Source organism: Dipodomys spectabilis, unplaced genomic scaffold (genome assembly GCF_019054845.1).
Source record: "Dipodomys spectabilis isolate Male_0828 unplaced genomic scaffold, ASM1905484v1 ptg000017l, whole genome shotgun sequence".
NCBI lineage: Eukaryota > Metazoa > Chordata > Mammalia > Rodentia > Heteromyidae > Dipodomys > Dipodomys spectabilis.
In genome coordinates this window covers 5,929,775-5,957,595 of record NW_024870694.1, presented here as the reverse complement: position 1 = coordinate 5,957,595, position 27,821 = coordinate 5,929,775, and the positions used below count along the sequence as shown (strand labels likewise).

Genomic DNA, 27,821 nt, shown 5'->3' with positions numbered 1-27,821 from the left:
GACTCTCACAAGGACATTTCCTTGTGTATGCAGGCTTTATAGCTGTAACAGAATCCTCCTCACTTTCCCCCTCTCTAGCTTCTTCTTCTTCTTCTTCTTTTTGTCATTGGTCTTGGGACCTGAACTCTGGGTCTGGGTACTGTCCCTCAGCTCTTCAGCTCAAGGCTAGTGTTCTACCACTTGAGCCAAAGTACCACTTCCAGCTTTTTCTGCTTATGTGGTGCTGAGAAATCGAACCCAGGGCCTCAGGCATGCAAGGCAAGCACTCTACCACTGAGCCACCTTCCCAGACCTCCAGCTGCTTCTTAATCTGAAGGCACACCTAAAAACCTGTCTCTATCAGATGATGCTCTCTGCTCATGCTGTTCACTGCAACTTCACCCACTAATCAAGTCATATTTCTAACTCAGGCTCAGAGGAGGTCTGCTTTTGCTCTACCTGACTTCTCCCCATAAGATGTCCTTGTTTCCAGGGACCAGAGGATACACGTAGTTCCTTGTAACATAAATAATTAGATATCATAGTTAATGTATGGAATGGTGTGGGTCAATTTAGTACTGCTTAGAAGACAGCAATGGGGAGAGAAGAGTGTGGCTAGATGTGTGCTCCCCAGAAAGCATGTGTGGGGATGTCTTGATTGCTCTCCCAGACTGGGCCGTGCGTGCCTGCCCAGTTTGTGAAGGAAAGCACTTTCTTGTCCCTCGATGGCACCTCACTTCTGATCCATCTCACTACAATCACTGATACTCATCGTTGGTTGGTCTGTAGTTCCCCTTTCTCTCACTTTCTAATAAGAAACCAGGAGTGGACTTTAGGAACTTCACTCCTCTGTGTGAGGACCAGATTTAAAACACACAGAACTGATGCCTGGAAAACTCTCCTCCTTCGTTCCCACTTCAGTGTTTAGTTGTTTTCACTTTAGTTGTTTTCATCTTCACTGGAAAAAGCCTTAGATCACACTCTAGTTAAAAATTTTAGAATGATAACTTATATACAAATGTGAAATATAACCCCAACAAAAAGGTTAGGAGAAATAGAATTACATTACCAAGAAGTAGTAAGTGGTTCATTGGCATGAAAAGGTAAGTAACCTTCTGATGTGAGGCCACTCTACTGCCTCCCTGACTATTCCAAGAGGCATCAACTTCTTCACCTCTCCTAGCTCTGACCTAGCTCCTTCTTTTGTTGGCTGCATTACTTTCGTCTTCTGCTTCCCTATGTTGCCTGTTCTCTCTTTTTTCTATTTCTTGCTTGCTTGGGATCTTCTAGGACTGTTGGAAAATGGTGCCAATTAAGATACAAGGATATAAATACAAGACAAACATAATTCTTTTCTGGCTTTGGGTATATCTGGGTCTGCTCACATGTTCTTGCATGTAGCCCAAGGACATGAAGCCACATCAAGCAAACCAGCTCAATCTGTTTCCCAACTTAGACACCACGTGTCTAAAACCTATTAAGGAAATATGCGAGTACTACGTTAAATCATAGCCACTGTGGATAGCCAAATGAGATAAGATTTTACTGAACTAAAAGACAAGCATGTCCTAACATTATCTCTGGTATGGGATCCTTCAGAACAGTGATTCTCACTCGGGAGCTACTTTTCTGCCAGGGGCCATTTTTCAATATCTGACTCATTTTTGGTTGTTCATGGTTGGTATATTACTGACATTTCATGAACAGAGGCTCAGGATGCTTCTAAATAACCTGAAATATGTAGGACAGTCCAATATAACAAAGAATTATCCAGTTCAAAATATGAACAGTTACACGGTTGAGAAATGTTGCTTTAGAGCATGCCAGTTTCTATTGTGGAATTTGTTTATTTCTGTCCTCCTAAATATTCAGTTTGTTGCCTAAACAGTTGCCAGTTTTGAAAGGCATGACCAGCAACTGGTAGGAACAATTTCATGAAATCATTATGTCCACATGTCCTCCTCTCTAAGACCCCTAGGAGAGTCCCCAACTGGTGCTTAGTGGTAACTGGTGCATAGGAAGTGCAGCAGGCTTTGTCTAGACTTTGCCAAGTATGTGGTTTCCTTGGGCTACCCTGTGCATTATCAAGATGGTAAAAATACTTTTGTAGTCTTTGTCCTTATTTTCTACATGTCTCTTTTGGAGTCTCTTTAATTTCTCAAGATTTTCTTTCTCTGTTGCCAAGATTCTACACAACAAGCCCTGTGTACAAACTCAGCATTGCCTTACTGAATGGCTGTCATGTACATGGCCTGAGCTGAGGCCACCTGGACTTAGAGGAAGTACAGTGATGGAAAGAAGTCCTGGACTTGACTTTTAAGAGAGATACAATTCCAGAACCCTTAAGTTAGGTAATCTCCACCCAGAGTGTCCGGAAAATTAACTCTTACTGATCCTGTCCCTGTATTGCTTGCCCCATGAATCTGAAAATGCTCTGTAAATTAAAAAGCCCTGTGGGTAATCAGTCCTATCTTGGTGATGGAATTTAGTCTCTCTTATCTCCTAAGGATGTGGGTTCATTTTTCAAATGGCCTCAAGTTACTTATTTTCTCCTTAGACCGATCTATTAAAAGGGGGGGGGGGAGAAAAGGAGGAGTGGAGAAGAAAGGGCAGAGAAGGCAAGGAGAAGAGAGGAGTGATGAGGAAGAGAAGGGAGGGAAAGGAAGGGAAGCCATCAGTGTCATATCACACTATAAGCCGTAGCTTAGAAAATTTTCAGGCCCAGTTCAACTTCTGGGTTTGAAGGACATTGCATACTTCAATACACTAGAGAAGCAGATCTCTGGTTGACAGAGGAGCTCTCAAACCACACTGTCCTACTTTTTCAATAACTCCAAGAAGAAATTCAGGAATGGTGACCTGTGGCTCTTTAGGTGTGTCTTCCTCGTGGTCTGGCCCTAAAGGTGGACACTAAGCTCTCCCGAGCCTGCTCATGGGGTTGACACATGCTGGTCAAACGGATCGGGTCAGTCTTGTGCTCTATGATGTTGAAAGGACAGGCCTTCAGATGCTCAGACATGGAGGTGACTTCATTAAACTCCCAGCTCTTGATTTTGGAGAAAAGGCTGCTGAACTGCCAGATCTGTTGGGAAAGAGAGAAAGCTCAAAGGTAAACTGCTGGGCAATCCCCCAGGGCAGCCTGGATTTCAACAGTATAAGGAAATGACTCTCCATTCTTTCTGTGCTTAGCTTCCAGAATATTCAGTGGCTGCTACAGGCATTTTTTAGTTCCTTTCCCAGCATCCAAAATCCAGTTCTCCCTCCCAGTTAATAATCTTCCCAGCAAGTCTTACGTATACTGACATGCTCCCCTACTCCCCCATTTTGTCCCTCCCAGTAACAGTGTTCTAAGGTAGACAAATCGCTTAAATCAAGGCCATTGCCACTAGCCCTCTACTCTAGAACCTATGTTTGAAATACAGAAAAGCAACTTCCTTTTCTCATTCTGAACTTGAATTGGGAAGCTATAGTCCTAGCAGCTGCTTGCAGCCACTAGAACACCAAAGAACTGCCTTAGCATATAGCCAATATTGAAGAATAGGAGATAAGAAATAGGAAGAAAAAAGTTATTTGAGGCATTATTGAGCTGCTAGATCAAGCCTTACTAAAAGCTATTGCCTTTGAACTTTTTAGTTTTGTAGGCTATTAAATTGTTTATGCCACTTTAGGTTGGTTTTCTGCTGCTTGAAATTGAAAGTACCCTAATTAATAAAGATCTCACAGGATCGCTAAGGAGGATTATGAGTCTGGTACTTAATAAGATAATCTTTGGTCTTTTCACCTAGGATGTAGTAAAAGTCACTAGTTCTAAAATCTGATTATGAGGATGGATGTACTGATTTCCTTTCAACATGACAGCTTTATCCTTTTTTTGTTTTTGTCTTGTTACTGCATAGAAAAAGTATTTCCTGGGATTTTAGAATAATGTCTCTCACACTCTTTTCATTAACTTAAGTCATTTTACTATGAGTATTTTTTTTGCCCCAACTACCCTATTTTTACTACTTTCTGCAATTAAATTAGTTTGATATGATATCAAACAGTGGTCAGAAATCATTGACTGAGGGACAAATTTGAACCAAACAAATGGGGGGTTGTATATAAATGAAATTATTTGCATCATATATACAGGAAACACAGCAAGTTTTAGACAATACTTTTGAAAGCAGTATCTTGATTTCATTAGTGTTTATATCTAACATGCGGTTGCTTGGCAACCAGTATTTAACACATGGATACAGGTCTGGATTTTATTATTATCTTTAAAAGAATATTTCTTACAAAATAAATAATGAAAGATATAAAAGATATAATCAATAAAAACAGATGGAAACAACTTTGACCAGTTTGTAAACACACGTATTTTAGGCAGAAACTTGACACTGAGGTTATCAACTTAAATAGACATCATACATTCACAGCTCATACTGCCATCATATTTTCTAGGAGAAAGGATGTTACGTGTACCTTGATCATGATGAATTAGAAATCTCACTTCTGCAGAAGTTATAAGCCAGTTAAGTCAACATGAATCAATTGAGAAAAAGGAACAAGATTTTACTGAAAGGAAAGATTCTATGATTTATACAGCAGTAACTTATAAAGTAAACAGGCATTTGAACCAGTGGTAATTGGTAGAACAAATTCATGTAAAATTTCAAAATGTGTTGGCATGAGATAGAAAAATTTTCTGGCCTATGTATCACCAATACAGAATCCAAATGGGAAACGGATGGCCCACTCAAATCAGACAATTGAAGAGAATTTTTTAAACAAATGCTTTACATATTACAAATATATACAAGCATGGAATGCAAAAAAAGCTACAGGTTATAGTAATAGTAAATAATTCACATTCAGTTATGGAGGGTCATAACCACTTTAAGGTATCATGGAGGGAAGGAAACATTCAGGGAAGATGCCAGAAGCATATAGCCTTCAGCCCCATTCTTCTTCTTCCTAGCTCCTGCTGATATACCCCTCATTGGATTAGACTCAGTGGGAAAAAGCTAACCAAAGTAAAAAAGCTAGTTGAGGCAATCTGCACAGACCAGAGAAGAGGGGATGGAAAGCACAGCACAAGAGCAACCGGAAGAGAGTCAGGATATAAATAAATAGATGCAGTCATCTATATTGCTGTGTGTTTATAAGGCCATCTCTTTTAGTAGATCAATCTGCTGGAGTCAGTCTCATTACGAACTGTCCCAGGACCTAGTGCAGTGCTAAACATATAGAAATCTCTCAGTAAATATTTGATGAATAAAGGAAGGGATGTATACTTGCCTGTCTGTGGACTTTCCAGGAAGTGCCTCCATGGGAATACCTCTTCTTCTTCCATTGTAAGAGGACCATCCCTCTCTCTTGTAACAGAGTGGCACAGATATTCTTCATCAGCATAGAAACCTGGGAGAGCTGGGACAGGCTGATGCTGTCCAAGAACCCAGCAATGTATTGCAAAACCTCCAGGGGCAAGCTTGTTAAAGAATTCTGGCTTTTTCCTCCATGGCCTGAGAGATGGTTATTTCTTCCCTCATCAAGCTCAGGGGCAACCTCTGGCTTGATGGCAAAGGTCTTGAGCTCTTGACTGTAGATCACTTTTGCCTTTGGCCCTGGAGGACGGAAATGGTTTTGAACAAACGTACACCCTAAGTAGGCTAGGGGGCATCGATGTTGGAACCAGCCATTGAGACATGACTGAATGTCTGTATGGACATTCTTGAAGTGCAGGGGAAATTCATCCCTCCGGAAGAACTTATTGCAGGTAAACGTAAAGGCAGAGCTACTTTTGTTGTGTCTCCTGGTCACACACTCACTGTGGAGCTCCACGTGGAGTCCCCCGGGGTTGCCAGTGTTCAGAAGGTCAGCCAGCACAGTCCCTGAGGAAAACTGTTCTGCTTCAAAGTTGTACGTCTGGGTGGCAAAATCCATGAACAACCCATCAATGCTCCTGGACTCAGAAATGACGTGGCCTTTGAGTTCTCTTTCCAAAGCACACTGGAGGGTGGTCTTGATGAGATCTGATTTTGGCAGGTCCTCCACGGTGACCCCTAAATCTGAAGTATCCACAGCCTTGTGCTCACTTGGCCTACATCTCAGCATGGCATCTCCAAGGCGGGCTCGTTTTCCACAGTAGCTCACGGGTACTTTGAAGGTGTAGACGGTCTTAACTTCTTGAGCCTCGAGGTTGCCATACACAAAGTCTCTCTCCTTAGGGGTACAAGCAGGCATCTGCCCGAAGTGGATGAGCATTCGACCATTGTGTACTAGGTACATGTTATAGTCTTTTGGGTCTACAGCTGTTTTCAGTCTTTCCAGAACACCATCCTGCCAGGGGGCAAAACCTGTCATTTCCATGGCTGCGGCAAATTCCTGCTGCTTCTGGTCTTCCTGTGCTGTTGTCCCTCTTGAAGCATCCTTTGTGTCAGCGGAGTCATTACCACCAGAACTCCGTTCTTTCCCTCCTCCATTCCTGCTCTTGTTCTCACACATCCCTGCTGAGCCTGTTAAAGCAGAGGCAGCATGCTCTTTGCTGAACATATTTTCCCACTTGCCAAACTTAACCAGATCCATTCCTTCTTTAGTTTTGGCTAACATCTCCCGTTCTTCTTGACTTAACTCCATCATTTCCCCATTCATTACTGACAGACAGCCATGTGGTGCTGAACGTACATCAGTTCCCCCCACTGCACCTCCCAGCTCTTCCCAACTGGCTTCACCATTCATTGGTTCCTCCTCAGTGGTGTCTCTAGTTTCTGGGAAAAGTTCTACCATCTTCAATGATCTGAAGAGAACTTTCTGGTCCTGAAGGGCCAGGGCTGTGTCCAAACACTCCTCACTGGGGTTTTCTTTCATGATGTTCTCATGAAGGATGGTTTCTGAGTCTACGTTTGGCCAGCGGTTCCATTCCATGGAGCAGCAGACCACACTAGCAGGGCATACCTGAAGATGCTTGGCCAGCTTGTGGCGGGACATGGAGAGAGGGCAGCCATATTCAGAATTGAGACATGGAACCTGCTCTAAAGGGCAGAGGAGTTCATGCTCTGCCTCTTTGCACATGTGGAAGGTGGCACCGCAGAGCAGGCGGCAACTGATCACCAGGCAGGAGATGCTGGGTTCCACAGGAACATGGCAGTGGCGGTTGATGCATCCTTCACAATGCCTGTGCTGCCCAGGTGGGGGCCTGCGTGCCCTGCCCTGGACATACCGAGGGCAGGGGTAAGAGAAAACAAAGGAATGCTGGGAGAGAAACTCAGTGCAGCAGGTCTGTGAGCATTTTCATTCACATATTTCCTGTTGCTAGATTATTTTCATAGGAAATTTGTAAAAAAGAGACAATCAGAGAGAAGAAAGCAAAAGAAAATCTATCACATCCTTCAAACCATAAATAAAAACTATCAACACGCTTTGAAAATTTTCTCAACTTTTTAAAGTAAATAGCAGTTAGAACAGTAAAAAGCTGGCATTAATGATAATGTTGATCAGTTATTTTTGGCTTGAGGATTATGGGTGATTTGGACCATAGTTAACACTAGGAGGACAATTTTGCATCTTGCTTTTTAACTTACTATTATGAGATTACATTTTCTTTTTTTAATGTTTAGATTGTATGCTTATTTATTTATTGAATTTTTATTATTATTTTGTTTATGTAATACTGAGTAACTGAACTCAGGGCCTCAAGCGTGGTAGGCAAGCCACATTCCCAGCCTGAGATTAGATTTTCAATGTAATTATTCTTTGCAATCTTTTTTTTTCACAGTGTCAGAGTAACATTCCAGAATATGGTGTAATGTCATTTACTTAACCAACTACCTCTGGAGGGCATACTAGGAGGACAAGGGCTTTCACATTTGAGTCCTTACCACCTGCAATGTTGCTTGGATATTTGTAGGTACTCGAGTACTCGCTGAGTGAAGGGAGGTCTAGACACTTAGATAATAACTGGCATTTTAACATTTTGTTTTTATCTTTAAATTTGTTCATGCACATAAGATTTGTACATGCATATGGGGTACAAAATAATAATCAAGTCAGGGTGATTAGTGTTTCCATCTCCTCAAACACCGATCATTTCTATGTGTTGGGAAACTTATTTTTAATGAAGGTCCAACAAGCACCCGATACTTACCATAGCTTCCAAGTTCTTCTTGCTTCTTAACTCTAGGAGGAAATATGAATATGAATTAGTAAGGAAAGTATTATGGTTATTTGGATGAACACTCAGAGATAATACATACTCTCTCATTTAATGCCTCTCCCCACTTTGGAGTGATGCCCCACCCCATCCTCATTATGTAGTCAAGAAAATGGAAGTTTGAAGGGAGTAAGTAACTTCCCTAAGGTCACATGGCTGCTAAGTGGTGGAGTCAGGATTCCAACCCCAGTCATGCCAGTCATGCTCTTTTCACTGACCCACACTGCCCTTTGATGAGGCATGCTATCTTTTAACCATGAAAAGTGTAACTTCTGCTTCTTGTAATTTTTCTCCATTGTCTACTGACAATTACCCTGACTCTTGCCCCAAATCTGGCCTGTGTTATCCTCTGCGGCTTCATAGCTACTGAGAGGTTCAATCTAGTATCTAACTGGTGTGGGACAGGGCTTCAGTGCCTGTGCCATAGCAAGCATGTGTCTGCTGCAGCTGGAATGAGTCAAAACCGTATGGCTCCAGAATCAGGCTAAGTGATGGGCACCATGGCAAGTGGAAGAGATGCTGCTCAGCTTTCAAGGGAAACAAGCCGTCTAGCTCTGACTGGTCAGTCTCATGGGGGAAGGCATTGAGGATCTTCTGTTTGTTTGTTTGTTTGCTGCTTTTTACAGATAAAGTGGTTATGAAGATTTCTGCGAAAGGTCTCCACCCTGACCCTACAGTCCAGTGCTTATGAGATTCTTAATTACTTAACACTTTTGTTTGCCAGTTTCCCCATCTGTAAAGGTGGATGATGACAGTACCTACCTCCTAGTGCTGTTGTGAACAATAAATGGATATACAGCAACAGTGCTTGTCTCAGAGGAGAAGTGATTTACATGCTTTCTCTTAGAAACTTAAGTACTTTATATTTATCATATTGTAAATATTTTATCATATAACAAATATATCGAGATAAAAAAATCCTCAGAATTTTAAATTTGGCAACTAAGTTAACTTAAAATAACTATAAAAATACAATGTTTGAGCAAAGGAAAACCCCCTACAAGTCTAGGCTAGATCAGACCTGTAGGTTACCAGTTTGGTATGCCTGGTTTAAAGAGTCTGCAACGTAGTCCCCACACTGTACGCATGAGGATGGGAAGGGAAGGGAAGCACTCCAAAGTTGGAAGGTGCAGAACTTTATGTTTTTATTTCATTTTATTTTAGCATTTCCCAATTCATTATGGGTAAATTTTTCTACTAATTTTTTTTGAAAAATTTCAAATATTTAGGAAAAGTGAACAAATATGTATAACGAACAGCTGAATAGACTACTAGATTCAAATCATTATCATTTTGCTATTTTGTGCTTGTTGTGTCTTGTTTATCCTTCTTTTTCTTCTTCCTTGTCACTCATCCTCTCCTCTTCTTCCTTCCTTCTTACCTTTCTTTCTCTCTTTCTTCTTTCTTTCTTTCTTTTTCTTTCCTTCTTTCTTTCCTCCTTCCTTCCTTTCCTCCTCTCTCCCTCCCTCCCTCCTTCCTTCCTTCTTCCTTCCTTCCTTCCTTCCTTCTTTTCCCCTCTCTCTATCACTCTCTCTTTCCCTTTCTGTTTCTCACTCTGTCCTTCTCTGTCTCCCTCTCTTCCTCCCTCCTTCCCTCCCTCATGTTACTGGCTGAACCACTTGAAAATGTAATTATAATAACATTTTACCCAAGAAAACTAAAAATAAATTTCTACCATCATGCAACACAGTGTTGATATTCATATTTTCCCAGTTGTTCCCAAAATATCTTCCATAGCTTTTTCTTTGTTTTTGTTTTTCAAATTTGAACAAAAAGCCTTTTAAGGTCAATTTGTTGCACTTAGATACGCTGTTTTATCATCTTTAGTCAAGAACAGTCTCTAGATTTTCTTTTTTTTTCAGGAGAGATAGACTTAAATGGAAATTGTAGTCTTTTTTTTTTTTTGGTCAGTTGTGGGGCTTGAACTCTGGGCCTGTGCACTGTCCCTCAGATCTTCAGCTCAAGGTGAGTACGCTGCCACTTGAGCCACAGTGCCACTTCTGGCTTTCTGGTGGTTAATTGGAGATAAGAGTCTCACCAACTTTCCTGCCTGGGCTGGCTTTGAACTTCCATCCTCAGATCACATCCTCCTGATTAGCTAGGATTACAGGTATGAGCCGCTAGTGCCTGCCCAGCCTGGGCAATCTTTTTTAATGCTTTAAAAAATATTTTGCTGGGGGCCAGTGGCTCATGCCTGTAAGCCTAGTGACTCAGGAGGCTGAGATCTGAGGATCACGGTTCAAAGCCAGCCCAGGCAGGAAACCCTGTGAGACTCTTATCTCCAATAAATCACTAGAAAACTGGAAGTGGCGCTGTGGCTCTAGTGATAGAGTGCTCGCCTTGAGCTGAAGAGTTGAGGGACAGAGTTCAAGCCCCACAACCCTCCCTCTCCCCCAAAAAAGCAGTGAACCAAAGGAGTAGCAAAAGATATTTAGAGAAGTACAGTGTCTTGCTTGTGTCCCTGGAGTCCCCGGTTCTAAACACATGCTTTTTCCCTATTGAATTGCAACGTTCTATTGGGTCTGTAGGAAGTTGCTCCACACAGAGCTACCTGCACATGAGGTCACAAAGGTGTGCCAACAGCTTAGTTGGTACCAAGGACAGAGTAGAACAGAGTCTGGAGGGATGAGGAGATGAGGGGCAGTGTCTCTAGCCAAAATAAGGTCCTGATAATACATACAGCAGGTGTATTTAAATCACTGACCCAGGCAAAAGAGAATGGGATTAACAGACACTAGTTTGAACATTCTTTACTATGATTTTAAAGTTAGCGGCAAACAGGGTTGATATCAAGGGGATATTTTTAGGGAAAGGGCCCTCTCAGCACCCCAAACATGATGTCAGGAACTAGCTATTCTGCTGCCTCACAGGGCTGGGCCTCACAATAATGATTTATTTCTGAACTGCAACTTCAGTGAAGGTGACAAGGTTGAACACTAGAGGTCAAAGCATATTCTTTAATGCTTTAGCTATTAACTGGCATTTTAAACTAGTTACTTTAATGATACACTGTTAACTTATTTTCCTGTTAGAGAAAGATTTAATTCTAGGGGAGAAGTTAACCATTAAAGTAATCTTTTTGGCCTTGAGATTTTAGCAGTTGGCTGAGGTTAATTCTCACATAGCCTCAGGCTTCCGGGCTGTGTTTGTAGGGCATTCATTAGCAGCTCCAATCTCCTCTGTGCCCTACAAACACAGCCACCCATCCCAGATCTATTCAATCTACCATTCACCCTCTACTCTAGATATCTCTCTACCTTTTCACTTTTTGCTTACTTAATTAGTGGTTAATTCTCATAAGCAGTTCGTGCTCATATTTTGGTGCCAGTATTTTAAAATTACTGTATGTAATTTTATGTTCTGAACCTACTGGATTATCTAGAGGTTGCTTTGGGTTAGCCTGTCAGCTTGATTATTTTCAAGCCAATATACCCTAGTCTTTACAGCATGGTACCCCAGCAAATATTTCCGAGGCTCACTGTCATGGAAACAGCAGTAAAAGTTAATGAAGCTAGGCAATCACGTAGTGAGTTTGATGGTGCTTAGCCAACTAGCACAATTATAAGTACCCATGGTAGAGACATGGGGTGCATCTGGAGATTAAAGAGGCTGACAAGAAGGAAACAGAAGTTAAAGTATTTAAGTATAGTTTTATGTCTTCTCCCTTCCACCCACTTCCTCTCTTCTTTCTTTCCTTCTATTCTCCCTCCATTCCTCCTTTCTCTTTCTTGACTTTCCTTCCTTCTTCCCCTCTCTCTTTCTTTATTCTATTCTCTCTCTGTGTCTCTGTCTCTCTCTTTCTCGTACTTCAATAACCTGGTCTTCTTTTTCCATCCCAAATCTCATAATGGGGGCACATGGACAGACAGCATAGCCCAAACAACCCTGTCCTTAGGACTCAGACAGTAATCAACTCATTTTATCTTTCTTCAGTCTACTCATTTCAGGATCTGGATTCTTAATTTCTTCTTAAATTCTCTCTCCTACTGAAGGGTCAAGTTTACAGATTTCTAGAATTTGCTCAATGTCTTCATAGGCCTTGGTGTCTCACTTTTACCAAAAAGCAAAAGAACATGTGTCCTTCACTCACTCAAGTTTACCTCGCTGGCAGTTTTTCAGTTTATCACAAACTTAGCTGAAGGTCACTGACAACTTTCAAGTCTCTCTCTCTGTCTCTGTCTCTCTCTGTGTCCTTGGGGCTTAAACATAGGATCTGCCCTTCTTACTCAAGGCTAGTGCTCTACCATTTGAGCCATAGCTCTAATTTTTATTTTATTTTATTTTTTGGAGATAAGAGTTTTATGGATTTTCCTGCTTGGGCTGTCTTTGAACCTCAATCTTCAGACCTCAGCCTCCTGAGTAGCTAGGATTACAGGCATGAGCCACTTGTATAGAGCCTTTTAAGTTTTCTTTTACTTGGCATTGATGGCTTTAACCTGACCACTTCAAAGTTCTTTTTGTTACACAGTTCATTTCCTACAATGTCCTTAGCTGAACTTTGGACCAGATAAAGTAAATAAACAGTGCTCTACCCATGCCAGTCTTATTGTGTGTGTGTGTGTGTGTGCACGTGTGCATATAACATTATATACTTGTTCTGGAAGGTATAAGTAATCTATATTTTATAACTTTCAATACCTCAATTATCATTACTCAGTTTTTGTTCCTCGGGATGTGGAAGTTTTCAAGTTTGATTTGGGTATAGATGTCTATATAAGGTTTTCACCTTGCAAAATAGCTCCATCTATACCCCATACATACATTTTGCTAGACTGGAACGCTACTACTAGAGCCATCTTTCCAGCCCTCATAAATGCAGTCTGGATTTAAGAGAGCCGAAGAGAAAAGAGATGCATTTAGGAACTACTATTAGAGGAAAATAAGTTTTTTAACTGCAGGAGGAGTTTAGATAATGTGTGCAGTTCAGTACAGTTACATTGTGTTACCCAGCAGTGCAGTACAGAGGAGAGCACTGAAGTCACACAAGAATGACTTGCAGGTATTACAGAAAGTGTTGATCAGAGAAAGGATTGCAGCATTCGGACTTTACAATTCTGGGGTTCTGGGTCTTTCAATTATTTCCTCCCACCTGCCCTCTGCACCCCAGTCATCACTTCCCATCTTTAAAGGGATCACATGAACTTTAAAGGCATCAGATAACTACTTAGCTTGATTATAGAAGAACCCAAGCTACCAGAAAGCAGCATAGATTCGAGTGCCCTGAACATTTAAATTTGAAACAAGAGTTCATACATTCTCCTTCAACCTCCGACCCCCTCCACGATCTCTGTACATAATGGGTTTGCTGAATAACCCTTGCCCTTGGGGGCACAAAGATGGTGCACAGCAAGCTTCCATCATGCATTCATCACCGGCTTCTATTTGAAAAGCTTACCTTAACAACACTGGCTATCACCATCAGCTGCTCTTGTCCCTTGATGGGGAACAAACTGTCACCGGGAGGTGGCCGTGGACGAATCAGCTGCAGCAGTACACAGAGTTCTGTTGGGAACACAAGGAAAGGGAGAAAACTTCAACAGAAATAGTTCAAGTGTTTTGAAGTTAAAAATAAAACTCTATCACAAGGGGCAGTGTGACCAGGCTCAGCTTACGACTCTTTCTCTCCTCTATGTATGTATCAACGCTTGTCTCTACTGGAGTGGCATTTAGCAGGGGCGAGTGGATGGGAAGTGGAGTTTTATATCAATGGGTTTTGTCTCCCTGGAGGAAGGCGAAAATCCCTTTGAAGAAGGATCATATCAGGGCCGGAACAGCCTCTAAGTCTCATGTGTGCAGTCAGGTCCAGCTGTACCCAGGAGGTGGGAGCAGCACTTAGCTGGGCTGCAGCTCTAATTATAACCTCACTTCTCACCTAAGCTACTGGCTGAAGCAGCAACTTCTACAAGTGACATGCTGTTTTCTTTCTGCTTCTCCTATTTCTGGTTAGGACAAGTCAGCCTCTGTCCTCCTCTGGCCCTTGCCTTTTCAAAATGGCTGGGGAAGGAAGAGTTTATCATTCAAATTCTAGCAGAAAGCAGGCAGCAGCCACTCACACTGTAACACCAGCTAAAAAGCAGGCTGGGAGCTGAGGATCACAGTTTGAAACCAGCCAGGTAGAAAAGTCTGTGAGACTCTTTTCTCCAATCAACCACCAAAAAGCTTGAAGTGGAGCTGTGATTCAAGTGGTAGAGCAACAGCCTTGAGTGAAAAAGTTAAGGGACAGCACCCAGACCCTGAAGTCAAGCCCCAACACCACACACACACACACACACACACACACACACACACACACACACACACACACACACACACACACACACACACACACACACACCAGGCAGAAAGAAAAGTTGAGAGAATCAGAGGGGATAGAAAGCTTGGCTATCATTTAGTCTCTCTCTTTTTATAGATGGGAGACTAGAGGGTCAGAGAAAATAAATTGCACATCCATGATTACTCTTTGAACAAGAGGAAACACACAGTTCTATTTCCCCCCTCTATTACTCTTCTTTATGATATCTTCTTCAAATAAACCTGTTGAACTATCTTTCATTTTTATGTATTTATTTTTTTGGAGGTACTAGAGTTCAAACTCAAGGCTTTACACTCAGTTTGCTTACTTGGCTGGTGCTGCTCTACCAGTGAAGCAATGCCTCTAGCTCTGCTTTTTGCTGGTTAATTTAGAGAGGGAGTCTTGCAGACTTTCTGCCCAATCTGGCTTAAAAATACCAGCCTTTAGTTCTCAGCCTCTTGAGTAGCTAGGATTATAGACATGAGCCACTGACAGACAGCTCCCATTCAGCTATCGTCTAAGGAAAGAAAATATCAATCCCGGCTTTGCTATTTCTGGATATGTGGCTTTGGATGTGGCTACTTATGCATTTCCCACCTATAAAACGGGGAACAACATAATTTGGTATCACCACGTGTAACAATGCATTAATACATTTCAAGAACGTGAGCAATGTCAACCACATACAAAATGCTCAATAATGTTAGCTCTGATTTGAATATATTTGTGTATTTTTACTAAAACAATGTGTTAAAGTCTACTGCAATTAATAGTCACCCTTCACAATGTATTTTTCCATGCAGATGTGTTCATATATGGGTAAGCTTAGTTGAGTGTGCAAGTAGTGCATGAAAATTCTAAAATTTTATTTTTTATTTATTTTTTTTTTTGGGTCCGGTCGTGGGGCCTGAACTCTGGGCCTGGGCGCTGTCCTTCAGCTCTTCAGCTCAAGGCTAGCACTCTACCAGTTGAGCCACAGTGCCACTTCCAGCTTTTTTCTTTTTGCTTATGTGGTGCTGAGGAATCGAACCCAGGGCCTCGAGCATGCAAGGCAAGCGCTCTACCACTGAGCCACCTTCCCAGCCCGAAAATTCTAAAATTTTATATGGACCTTTGTATTCTCAAAGTTTGCTGGATTAGCTCTATAATTTTCTCTTGAATTCCTTAGGATTTAAAAAAAAATTATGGCCATAGGAAATAAAAGTTTGGGGGGATTTTTTTGATGGAATTAGAGTTTGAAATAAAGGCCTTGCACTTGCTGGGCAGGTAACATTTGTTTCATACTTCCAAATTGATACTTTCTCTCTCTCTTCTCTTCCTTCTTTCTTTCCTTCTTTTTTCTTTCTTTTTGTATTGAATCAAAACCAGAGGTGTGTGCCTGCTAGGCAAGTACTCTTCTTTTGAGGCACATCTACCCTGTCTCTGACTGATTTTAATTTACAAGCAGGAGTTTTCTTTAAAAAAAAATCACTGTCTTGTGATCAAGGAAGATTTTCTGCCATGTAATTGATTCACATGATTTTGTTAATTGGCTCTGAGGTCTACTATATGCTTGAAAAGAGTATATATTCTCTACTGGTTGAATGTAGACATCTACACATTTCCACTAGATCAAGCTTATTAACTACAGTTAAAATGTTTTCCCTGTGCTAAATTTCTATCTACTTGACTTATCAATGATTGAGTATTGTATGAAATTTTTGTCTTACATCAGTATCTTTGTCAGGTTTCTCCAAAAGAAAAAGAGAATAAGGAAGAGAAAACCACAACTCTAAGTTTCCCATGCCTTCCTTCCAATGGGCTTGGATCTAGAAGCTATAGAGTCTTGGTCTGGACTCTGAGTGGCTGAGTCCTCTACTCTTGTGTTTTCTGTGATTTATTTGGCCCTGGCAGGAAATGGGTCACCTCTATAGTCTTCGCCTTGCTCAGTCTGTCACTCTGGAATCTGGTCCCTCCACTTTCAGTTTATCTTACACTGAAAACAGCTCTGTTTTTCTGGTATTTAATTCTTTTGCCTTATCTAACCTCAGGCAGTAGACAGTGCTTCCTTCTTCTCATCCCCTTTTCACACTTGGTGTCTAAAATGAAAAAAAAAATACTGGGCTGGGAAGATGGCTCAGTGGTAGAGTGCTTGCCTTGCATGCATGAGGCTCTGGGTTCGATTCCTCAGCACCACATAAGCAGAAAAAATAAAAACTGGAAGTGGCGTTGTGGCTCAACTGGTAGAGTGCTAGCCTTGAGCTGAAGAGCTGAGGGACAATGCCCAGGCCCAGAGTTTAGGCCCCATGACTGGAACACCCCCCCCCCCCCCCCAAATACTGATTGATGAAAATGACTTAAATTGAAAGCATTCACCTTTCCTTCTGACTGCCATATCTTAGAACTGAATCATCTCCCCTCCCCTTCCTCCTGAATAGATGTACCCAGTGGTCTTGGAAGAGAGCCTGAGACCAAGGCTATGTCTGACACTGACTCCCCTGGTGGACACAGATGCTATTGAAACCTTGAAACTTCTCAGTCAAAATAACATTGTTCTCCAGCCACACCTCCATCTCACCCCACTTTCATGTGCCCTACCTGACTTCACTTTTTGCTTAATATCTAAAAGGACCCTAGTTGTAAGGGTCTTGCATCTTCAGCTGAATGCAAGGAGACTTGGTTGCTCTTCCTAGGATTTCTTCTAGAATAAAACCTGTTGGATTGTTGAGATCATCCTTTCTGCTCTTTTTCTTTTCTTACCACCACCAACAAAAACAACCAAGGAAGAAACCCCTAAGTCGCCATGGACCCAAGAATAGCAAGCCATTTTTTTTTTTTTAGTCGGTTGTGGGGCTTCGACTCTGGGGCTGGGGATAGCAGTCTTAAATGAGGATCTTCCCTCCACTTTTTGTTCCTCTCTTCACTTTTCAAGCCTCTCAATTGTTCCCTAGAGCTGTTCTGATCAATTCAGTAGCCACTGCTCCAAATCACTACGAAACATTTGACTATCAAGCAAATAATTATGTGATTGGTTCCATGGATGTACTGAATTTATAACTTTAGAGTATCTTAATTTAAACATAATACCCAGTCCAGAAACATTTTAGAATATACTAAAATAATTCTACCTTTCCAACTGTAAATTCATGAAACCCAAAATATGTGTGTGTGTGTGTGTGTGTGTGTGTGTGTGTGTGTGTGTGTGTGTGTGTGTGTGTGTGTGTGTGTGTGTGTAGTACCAATTCTAGGGCTTGAACTCCGGGGCTGGGTACTGTTTCTGAGATTTTTGCTTAAGGCTAGTATTTTCCCTCTTGAACCACAGTTCCATTTCTGGCTTTTTGGTAGTTAGTTTGGAGATAAGAGTCTTATAGACTTCCCTGCCTGGGTTGACTTCAAACTGTGATCCTCAGATCCTAGACAGCTAGGGTTGAAGGTGTGATGCATCAATGCCCAGCCTGAAACCCAAATACCTAAAAATATTTTTTTCACTAGGTAGCCCAGGCTGGCCTTGAGATCTTCTTACTTCAATTTCTCCAGTGCTGATATTATAGACTTACCCCAGCCTACTACCATGTTTGGATGAAACCTCAAGTTATTTTATAAAAGTAATCCTGATGAAAATTTAGCATTTCCTCTAGATTGAAATAGGCTGGTAAGTGTAGTCACTGGATTTCAAGCATTAATGTCAATATAAAACATTATTAACTATACTTATATATTTATACACATATAAATATAATATTACATGTTATATAATTATATATTCTATTTATGTAAATATATAAAATATAAAATGTATATAATGTAGTCTAACTGGACTACATTAGTTTGTCTCTATAGTGTGTTAATATGTTAAATTCAATATTTTATATATATATATATATAATCTAATTTACTTATGTAATGAAGATAAAATCTCTAAATTTTAATCTATATTTAAATAGAATATAAAAGCAAGTTAACTAACCAAAAAGTCATATATGATGAAAGGAAGTAAACAATAGATATCTTGTGTGTGTTCTTGGCCTTTTAGATACTTTTGAATCATTTTTAGCTTGCTTCTGTGTTCATTTGAAATATCATCCCTGTAAATGATTTTACACCTAAGTTTTTATGTTTGCATCTTGGTATAAAAACAACTCTTTTTCCAAGAATTCCTCTTCTTTATGTTTCTCAAAGGCATTTTGAAGCTGTTGGTTGTGACTTCTCACTTACTCATCTGTGCAAAGATGAAAGGAAGTGGCATGTCCTCAGGGGTTATTAAGGGGTGGAGAATCCACAAACACCACAGGTGACACTGGGAAGTTCAGTACAGGCCACACTGGGAAGCTCAACACAGGTCACACTGGGAAGTTCAGCAGCCTATTCTGAGAAACTAGTAACACTTTGGACTATGACTTATCAGTGTGTGAACAGGAACTAACAGGCTTAAGACTGTATACTTGTATGCTTGGGACACCTAGACACATCCATGAAACTAAGAGACTAAAGCTAAGGAGCAACACTAGGAGACAAACCCTGCAAGAGGAGACAGATGTTCTACTAGAAGAGATCCTTGAACACAAAACATAAACAAAAGAAATGGAAGGTTTGGCTAGAAGTGTTTGAGGAGGTAGATCTCTGACTACTTCAAAAAGGAACAAAAAAAGGAACTCTAGAGCTGAAAATTTTCTTAGCCTACCCCTTCACCTAGGAAAGCACAGAAGTTCATTTCATACAAGTGTGTACAACAGAAAGAACAACAACTATTTAAAAAAAAAAGGGGAAGCAAAATAAAAGTCTCCCAGTGACACACCAGATAGGCCATAACATATATAAAAACGCTACTCTAAATATCAAAATAAGGCACGTGGAAGAAATTCAGAAAAAGGAAGAAAGTATAAAGCAATACAAGTAAGTCTGCCTCTGTGTGTGTGTGTGTGTGTGTGTGTGTGTGTGTGTGTGTGTGAGAGAGAGAGAGAGAGAGAGAGAGAGAGAGAGAGAGAGAGAGAGAGATCCAGTATTGGGGCTTGAACCAGGGTCTTGTGTTCTTGCATGCCTATTTCACTCAAGGCCAGCACTCTACCACTTGAGCCATGTCCTCAGTTCTGGCTTTTTGCTTGTTAATTGTAGATTAAAGTCTCATAGATTTTTCTTCTTGGGCTGACTTGTAACTGTGATTCTCAGATCTTAGTCTCCTGAGTATCTAGGATTGTAGGTGTGAACCACTGGCGCTTGACTACAAATACAGGAAAAAGGAAGTGTTTGGAGAAAAAGACAATGTTCATGAAATTCTCATTGCAGAGTTTAAAAGAAAAGGAAAATCATGTCAGGAATTAAGTGATTAAAACTAAGCTGATTAAAAATATAAAATGAAAACAAATAAAAAACAAAATGAAACAAAAATGCTGGCCAGAAAAGGCAAAGGTAGAAGACATTTTAAAATTACAAAACAATGAGGGAAAGAGACAAATAATTCAAGAGAAATGTCCAATAAAATGAAGCAAGAACTGTTATACCTATGATAAGAAAAAAGCTAAGTCATGGTACAGAATAAAAACTAAATCTTGATTTAAGAATTTGTTTTTAAATAAAAATGTCTTGGAACTTCCTATCAAGGGGCATTCTCTCTGAAGCACAACTTAATAGAGAGATTCAACTTGAAGCACTTTATTTGAGAAGTACATGGGATACTAGGAAGGGAAGCATGAAGAGGAGACAGCCAATCATGTTGTGTGTAACATCACTGCCCACCAGAGCTCAGTCCTGCAGGGTGGCTGCAGTACTCTTAAGAGGTTTTGCTAGAAATAGTCCGCAGAAATTAATGCAACAAATGTCAATTTAGAATCTTATACTTGGCCCAAATATGTTTCAAAACCAAAGCAAAACAAAGATGCTTTCAGACATACAAAGCTGAAAGGATCCATCCCTAGAAGACCTACTCTGAGGAATGTGTTAAAGAATATCCTGCAAGCAAAAGGCAAATAGCATATGTCACTAAAGAAGCTGCGTCTGAACTAGCTAACAGACTCTTCAAACCAAAAGTAAAAAGACAAACATCTCAGCTAAAAATAGGCATAAAACTCAATACATATTTCATTAAATAATAATATTAATGGGTGTGTGGGAGATATGGAGACATTGGAACCCTCATTATATTGCTGGTGGGAATGCAAATGGTACAGCCGCTTGGGAAAGGATTCGACAGTATTTTACAAACCTTTGATACAAACTTGACACATGACTCAGCAATTCCACTCCTTGGAATCTCCCCAAAACAAATGAGAGCATGTATCCATGAAAAGATATGTACACACTATTCATAGCAGTGATATGCAGGAGCCAAAGGAGATGACAATGCACACGTCCTTGCTATGCAATGGGGACACACAATGTGGTATAGCCACACAATCACATGCTACTCAGAAATAAAAAGGAACAAATTACCAATACATTTACATCACCAGTGAACTTTAAAAACATGCTAAACGAAAAACATACTTCATAACACTGTGTGATATAGACTCAGGCCATTTCATTGCTACTGTGTCTGGTTTTTCATTTTTTCATTGAGAGTAAAGCAGTTTATTAAGAAAATAATATACTTTTAAAAAAGAGTGACTTGTTTTTTCTATTTCAAATTTCTCTGCAATAAAACGCTGTCTTTAGAAATTCTTTCTTTTTACAAAAAGAGGGACATACCCACCCTGAGATAGAAGTATTAGAAGTAGAATTTTTTTCATCAAAGTGTGTGTCTAGAATGGGTGGAGAGAGGCTTTAGTGTGCTTGTGTCTTCAGTGTTACCAGAATCTACAAAAGAGCAACATACAGTCTAGAGTTGGGCACACCATGAATAGTCTTAATAGTTCAAACTGACAAGTGAATATAGGTGTTTCAGAATATACTTGTTTTTAAATCCACTATTCTAGAATTTTTTTTTTTTGGGTCCGGTCGTGGGGCCTGAACTGTAGGCCTGGGTGCTGTCCCTCAGCTCTTCAGCTCAAGGCTAGCGCTCTACCACTTGAGCCACAGCGCCACTTCTGGCTTTTTTCTTTTTGCTTATGTGGTGCTGAGGAATCGAACCCAGGGCCTCAGGCATGCAAAGCAAGCGCTCTACCACTGAGCCACCTTCCCAGCCCTATTCTAGAATTTTTTTAAGCTAGTGAAGAGTTTTAGAGATGAAGTTTAAAAAAATCCCAATTGACTATATCATCATCTTGGAAGGCAAAGACCATGAGAAACACTGCTAGAGGAATAAATCTATTTCACATTGTTAGACAAAGAAGTACCTATACAAGAATACAAGAAGAATGAACGTGGAACATACATGGCTGGTATTTCTCACTGAAGTCCTGATTCTATTCCAGTAAAAACCATCTTGACCAAATCAACACACAGGTGTTTAGTCACTTTTAGTTGGCCTATTTTACTTGAACTTTGCAATCACCCTTCCTATGAATGAGACAAGTTATTTAGAAATTCAACTTATTTCTGATGGAAATTTGGGCAAATTATGAATAGACGGCAATTCCTTAACCAAAAATGAGTTCTGCAGCCAAATACTTAATGGGGAATACTTAATGGGAAAATACTTAATGGAAATACTTAATGGGAAAACATTGAAAGCACTTCCATCAATTCATATAGATGGCAAAAGATGTCCTGCATTCAGGTGCTATGCAGCATTATGCATTTGTTGGGGGTACCTAGTAAATATAACAAAATAATTGAAAAGCAGTAGAATAGCAGAGTCAAAGTGTTACTCATTACAGAAGATAAGCAAGGTTCATCTTGAAAAATCTGCTGAAAATGTTATATAAAACAGCTCGTGTGTGTGGGCATGGTATCTATGCCTACAATGTGTGCACATGGTATCTATGCCCACAATGCTAACACTTGGGAACCTGACTCTGGAGGATTTCAAGTCCCAGACTAGCCAGGCTATAAAGCAATACCCTGTCTCAAGACAAAAACTAATCACAAAGAAACCCAGCTCAATACATTTGAATAATGTAAGATTAGGATACATTTATTGTTGGGCACTGGTGGTTCATGCCTGTAATCTGAACTACTCAGTAGGCTCAGGTCTAAGGATTGTGGTTCAAAGGAAAGTCTAAGACTCTTATATCCACTCAACCACTAAATGGCCAAGTGGTAGAGTACCAGCTTTGATTCAAGTGGTAGAGCACCAGACTTGAATGAAAAAGGCAAGGGAGGATACCCAGGTCCTGAAGTCAAGCCCCCAATAGCAGCACACACACATCATTAATGGCTAATTTAAGTCAAATATAAAAAGTAATGTCAGCATTACATTCTGAGGTCTGTGTGGTGATACATGCCTGTAATGGCAGGCTTTAGTATAAGAACTGAGGGAGAGTTCAAGGCCAGCTTGGGATACATTTTGAAACCAGAATTACATTCTGGCCAGGTGCCAGTGGCTCATGCCTGTTATTCTAGTTACTCAGGAAGCTGAGGATTGTGGTTCAAAGCCCAGGCTAAATAGTCCATGAGACTCTTATCTCCTATTAATCACCAAAAAGCCTTAAGTGGAACTGTGGTTCAAGTGATAGAATGCTAGACTTGAGAAAGAACAAAAAGAAAAGAAAGCTCAGGGATAGCACCCAGGCTCTGAGTTCAAGCCTCAGGACTGGCACAACAACAACCACCGATTACATTCTGAAAGAGCAAATGCACAATAACTGCAAAATAACTGAATATTTAAGAATACATCTGTATGAAATGTACACAATGTGTATGAAATAATCTCTAAAACAGGGCTAATGAGCAAAAATGTTCTAATCAACCTCTCATCAGAAACTTTTTTTTTTTTTTGGGTCCAGTTGTGGGGTCTGAACTCTGGGCCTGGGCGCTGTCCCTCAGCTCTTCAGCTCAAGGCTAGCGCTCTACCACTGGAGCCACAGCATCAGAAACTTTTTTTTTTGGGGGGGGGGGGTCCAGTTGTGGGGCCTGAACTCTGGGCCTGAGTGCTGTCCCTCAGCTCTTCAGCTCAAGGCTAGCGCTCTACCACTTGAACCACAGCGCCACTTCCGGCATTTTTCTTTTTGCTTATGTGGTGCTGAGGAATCGAACCCAGGGCCTCAGGCATGCAAGGCAAGTGCTCTACCACTGAGCCACCTTCCCAGCCCCTCATCAGAAACTTTTTTGGATTGCAATGAGCTGATTAGCATAATTAGGAAGAGAAATTAAGAATACCTGAGGAATTCCTTTTCCTTCCTTTTTTTAAATTTAGAAATACATTTTGATCTTACACCCATGTCTCTCTCTGACCCATGACTGCTGGTCCTCATGTATGACCTGACTTGTTTTTCTGGCTACTTTGAGGTTTTGAACTAGGCTTTCCCTATGCGCGGACAGGCTTTGCACATGCGTAGCTTGTGCCCTACCAGGACCACTCTGCTACTTCTCCTCTTCCTCTACATGCTCCTATCCTTTTGCTTTTATTTTTCAGATAAGGTCATAATTCTCTCTAGGATGCTTTGGGACCCAAAGCCTCCCAAACATACCTCCCACATAGATGGGGGTATGTCACTACTAGTTTGTTGAGATGGGATCTCAATATCTCTTCATTCTGCTCTGGCTGGCCTCCTCATCTGCTTTCTGAATAGATGGATTACAGGAGTGATCCACTGTGCTCAGCCTAGCTTGCTTTTTAAGATAAGAGTCCCAATAACATGGGCTGGTCTTTAGCTCCTCTTCCCTTCCTCACCTGCTTCTTCTCTCCCCTTATTTCCTCTTCCTTTCTTTCTCTTCGCCCCAGTGATGGAACCCAGGGCTTCATTCGTGTTAGGAAAAGGGGCACCCTACTACCGAGCTATACCCTCACACCCCTTAAAAAATTATTTCCCAGGAGTCGGTGGATCACGCTTGTAATCCTAGCTACTCAGGAGGCTGAGATCTGAGGATCATGGTTCAAAGCCAGCCCGGGCAGGAAAGTCTATGAGACTCTTTTATCTCCAATAAACCACTCAGAAAACCGGAAGTGGCACTGTGGCTGAAGTGGTAGAATGCTTAGCATTGAGCTGAAGAGCTGAGGGACAGCACCCAGGCCCAGAGTTCAAACCACACGACCGGCCACCCCCCGAAAAAAATGATTTTACAGTTCAAACTCCAATACTTTCAAAAATACATATATATTTTGTCAGTCTTGGGGCTTGAACTCAGGGCCTGGGCCCTATCCCTGAGCTTCTTCTTCTTCTTCTTCTTTTTTTTATATGTCAATATGTGTTATATTCTTTGTTTTTTTTAATTTTAATTTTTTGTGAACATAATGTACAGAGGGGTTACAATTACATGGGCAAGATAATGAGTACATTTCTTATCAAGCATTGCAGCCTCCTCCTTTTTTTTCCCTTCACATCTCTTCCCAACCTCCCCCTACAATCCTCCCCCCCCCCCCCCCCACAAAATTGTAAAGTTCGTTTTCGACATGACAACTTGTACTTCTCATAGTTGCAATGGGTCCACCTGTATCCTTAAACGACTTGTTTTCCCCATCTCCTCCACAAATTTTACCGACATCAAACATAGTGAAAGCAGGGGTTATACTGTGGGGGAGGGACATACAAAGCAACAAAGAAATAATCTTATAAATGCGTTAGAAACAAATGCATGAAAGAAAAAAACATTTAAATACATATCTAAGGGTTCATTTTCCTAACATCACATTATCTGACCTTTTCTGCTTGACTCATACATATACTAGATATTGCAAATAAGGGAAACCATGGGACCTATGTTTCTTTGGGCTTGGCTTACTTCACTTAATATAATTTTTTCCAAGCCTTTCCATTTCCTAACAAATGGGGAAATGTCATTCTTTCTGATGGAGGCATAGAATTCCATTGTGTATATATACCACATTTTCTTGATCCATTCATCTACTGAGGGGCATCTGGATTGGTTCCATATCTAAAGCTACCAGCACAACTATGTTTATTGCTGCATTATTTCCCTGAGCTTCCTTTTGCACAAGGTTAGCACTCTACCACTTGAGCCACAGCACCACTTTTGGCTTTTTCTGTGTATGTGGTACTGAGGAATTGAACCCAGGGTTTCAGGCATGCTAGGCAAGCACTCTACCACTAAGCCACATTCCCAGCCCTCAAAAATAATTTTTAAAACTCAGTCTATCTTTGGAAGATTGAAAGTGTTTTATTAGCTAGGTAAACCTCCTGTAATGTGTTGTGACATTATTAATACATAAAGTGAGATACAGTATATTTGAGTGTGACTTTATTGTGAAAGATGGCAAAAGGGCAGAGAAAATACATTTGAATTTGGAAATAGACCATACTCCAGCTAGTTGACTATCTAGGCTGCTACAATCTTAGAGAACTCATATTTTTATTTATTAGATGTTTGGATATATGTAAATGTCTGTTTATAGAGTCTCAGTTTTTACATTTATAACATGAAAAAAAAACCCCAATCCCACAACAGCTTTACCTTGTGGAGTTGTTTTGTAGATGATTGCTCTGAGACCTGCGTTTTTCTGTCTTGCCTTTCTCTTTGTCCTACTTTCATGTCCAGTCACGCCTTCCTAAGCCATAGAGAATGACAGTGGAAGTGCTGGGTGCTGGCCTCCAGAGGCCCTGCACACTCCAGCTCTGTTGCTCTCAACAAGACCAATCCAGCTGTTGGAGCACAAGAGACCATGTAAAGAGGAGCTCACATTCCCCAACTGAAGCTATTTTAAACACGTTCAACAGCCAGCCGACCCACAAACATGCAGGAGAACCTACCATGGTCCACATTATCCAGCTGGCTAGCTGACTCCAGAACGGCAGGTGCTTTTTATTTTAAACTACTGAGATATATTAACCAGCACTGGCTAATGGGCACAGACCTTCAATGTTCAACACACACATGACTGTTCTTGACTTCCTTCTCTTTACTCAGTTCTTGGTATGTTTCTCTGGCAGCTAATATGTCTGTGTTACAATTCTTCTGACTATGACTATTGTGAGGTGTAGTGATAAAGTTTGTTGTTGTTGTTGTTGTGTTGTTTAGAAGTATGTTACATAGCCCTAAGTCCTAAGTTCCATCTATTAAGTCTTCCTGGGAAGAGCTTTTCATCTCTTTCAGTAACTATCTGGTCACTAACCACAATATACATGGTACTATATTAACTGTTATGGCAGCAGATAACAAGATGAGTGAAACTGCATGCAGGTATCACATTGCTGTAGATACTGGTAACTGTGCTTAAAAAAATAAAAAGAAGGCTGGTGTGGAGCTGCATGCCTTTATTGTTTTCATTTTTAAAATTATCTTCAAATACTTGTACAAGGGGTTTCAATTAATATGTGTATTAATATGTACAATGCATCTTAAAGTCTTCCTTCCATCATTTCCCCCACCCCATCCCATTTCCTACTTCCATGTCCACATATGTATACTGTATGTTCTGACTGTATTCACCCACCATTCCTCTTTCCATTTGTCCACCATCACTCCTTTTCCTCAAGACATGTTTCAACTTCTTGATACTCATTTTGTTAAACCATCTGTTAATTGTTCAAAGGGGTTACAGCAGAGTCTCATTCCGCATATACTATACTTTAGTCATATATAGATATATACATATAACACACATATATAAGTGTGTATGTGTATATGTGTATGGGTGTATATATATGTATATATATATTGTTGTGTACATTTACATATGTCTATATTTTAGGTCTAACATTCACATGAGAGAAAACATGTGCTCTTGTGTTTTTAATCCTGGTTTACTTCACTCAATAGGGTTTTCTTTTTCCAGGTCCATCCATTTCCCTACAAATGATATATTATTCTTCCTGATAGATGAATAAAATTCCATAATATAAATAAATAAAAAAATATATAATCACATTTTCTTGATCCATTCATTGGTTGTATAGAATCTGGGCTATTCCCCTAAGTTGGCTATGAAAAGAATCGGGCATGCATTTGTTCTTTTCTGATCAATTTCACTTAGCATGATGTCCTTAAGGTTCACCTATGCTGTTGCCAGGTTCAGAAATGTTCTCTTTTTTACTTTGTTATACCTTCATCCATTGGTGAATGCTAGGGTTGCTTCCATCTTTTGTCTGTTATGATCATGAATGTATAAGTATCTCTGAGATCTTGTATCCAATTCTTTTGGTATATAGCCAGGAATGGACCTGCTGTATCGTACGAACATTCAACTTTTTGGAGGGGAAGTAGTGGAGATCAAGCCCACTGCTCTATCCTGATGACCTTCTCTAATCCTAATCACATCCTAGAGGCCGTAACTCTAAATATCATTCAATACCCATGAACTTAGGTTCTAAATGTCTAACACATAAATTTGGAAAACATATTTAAACCATAACACACAGAGAAACTGTAAAATAGCTTAGGGCCTGA

The 27,821-nt window shown here is 40.5% G+C and overlaps 1 protein-coding gene across 1 annotated transcript; it reads right to left on the bottom strand.

The window, feature by feature from the left end:
• Nucleotides 1-220: 220 nt before the first annotated feature.
• Nucleotides 221-26,129, bottom strand: Fbxo40 (F-box protein 40). Its single transcript, XM_042667595.1, has 5 exons — nt 25,890-26,129; nt 13,569-13,675; nt 8,108-8,139; nt 5,263-7,173; nt 221-3,061 (listed from the first exon to the last, which is right to left on the bottom strand). The coding sequence occupies exons 3-5, from the start codon at nt 8,108-8,110 to the stop codon at nt 2,849-2,851; spliced, it is 2,127 nt and encodes a 708-aa protein (XP_042523529.1). The 5' UTR covers nt 8,111-8,139; nt 13,569-13,675; nt 25,890-26,129; the 3' UTR covers nt 221-2,848.
• Between the last annotated feature and the right edge of the window lie 1,692 nt (nt 26,130-27,821).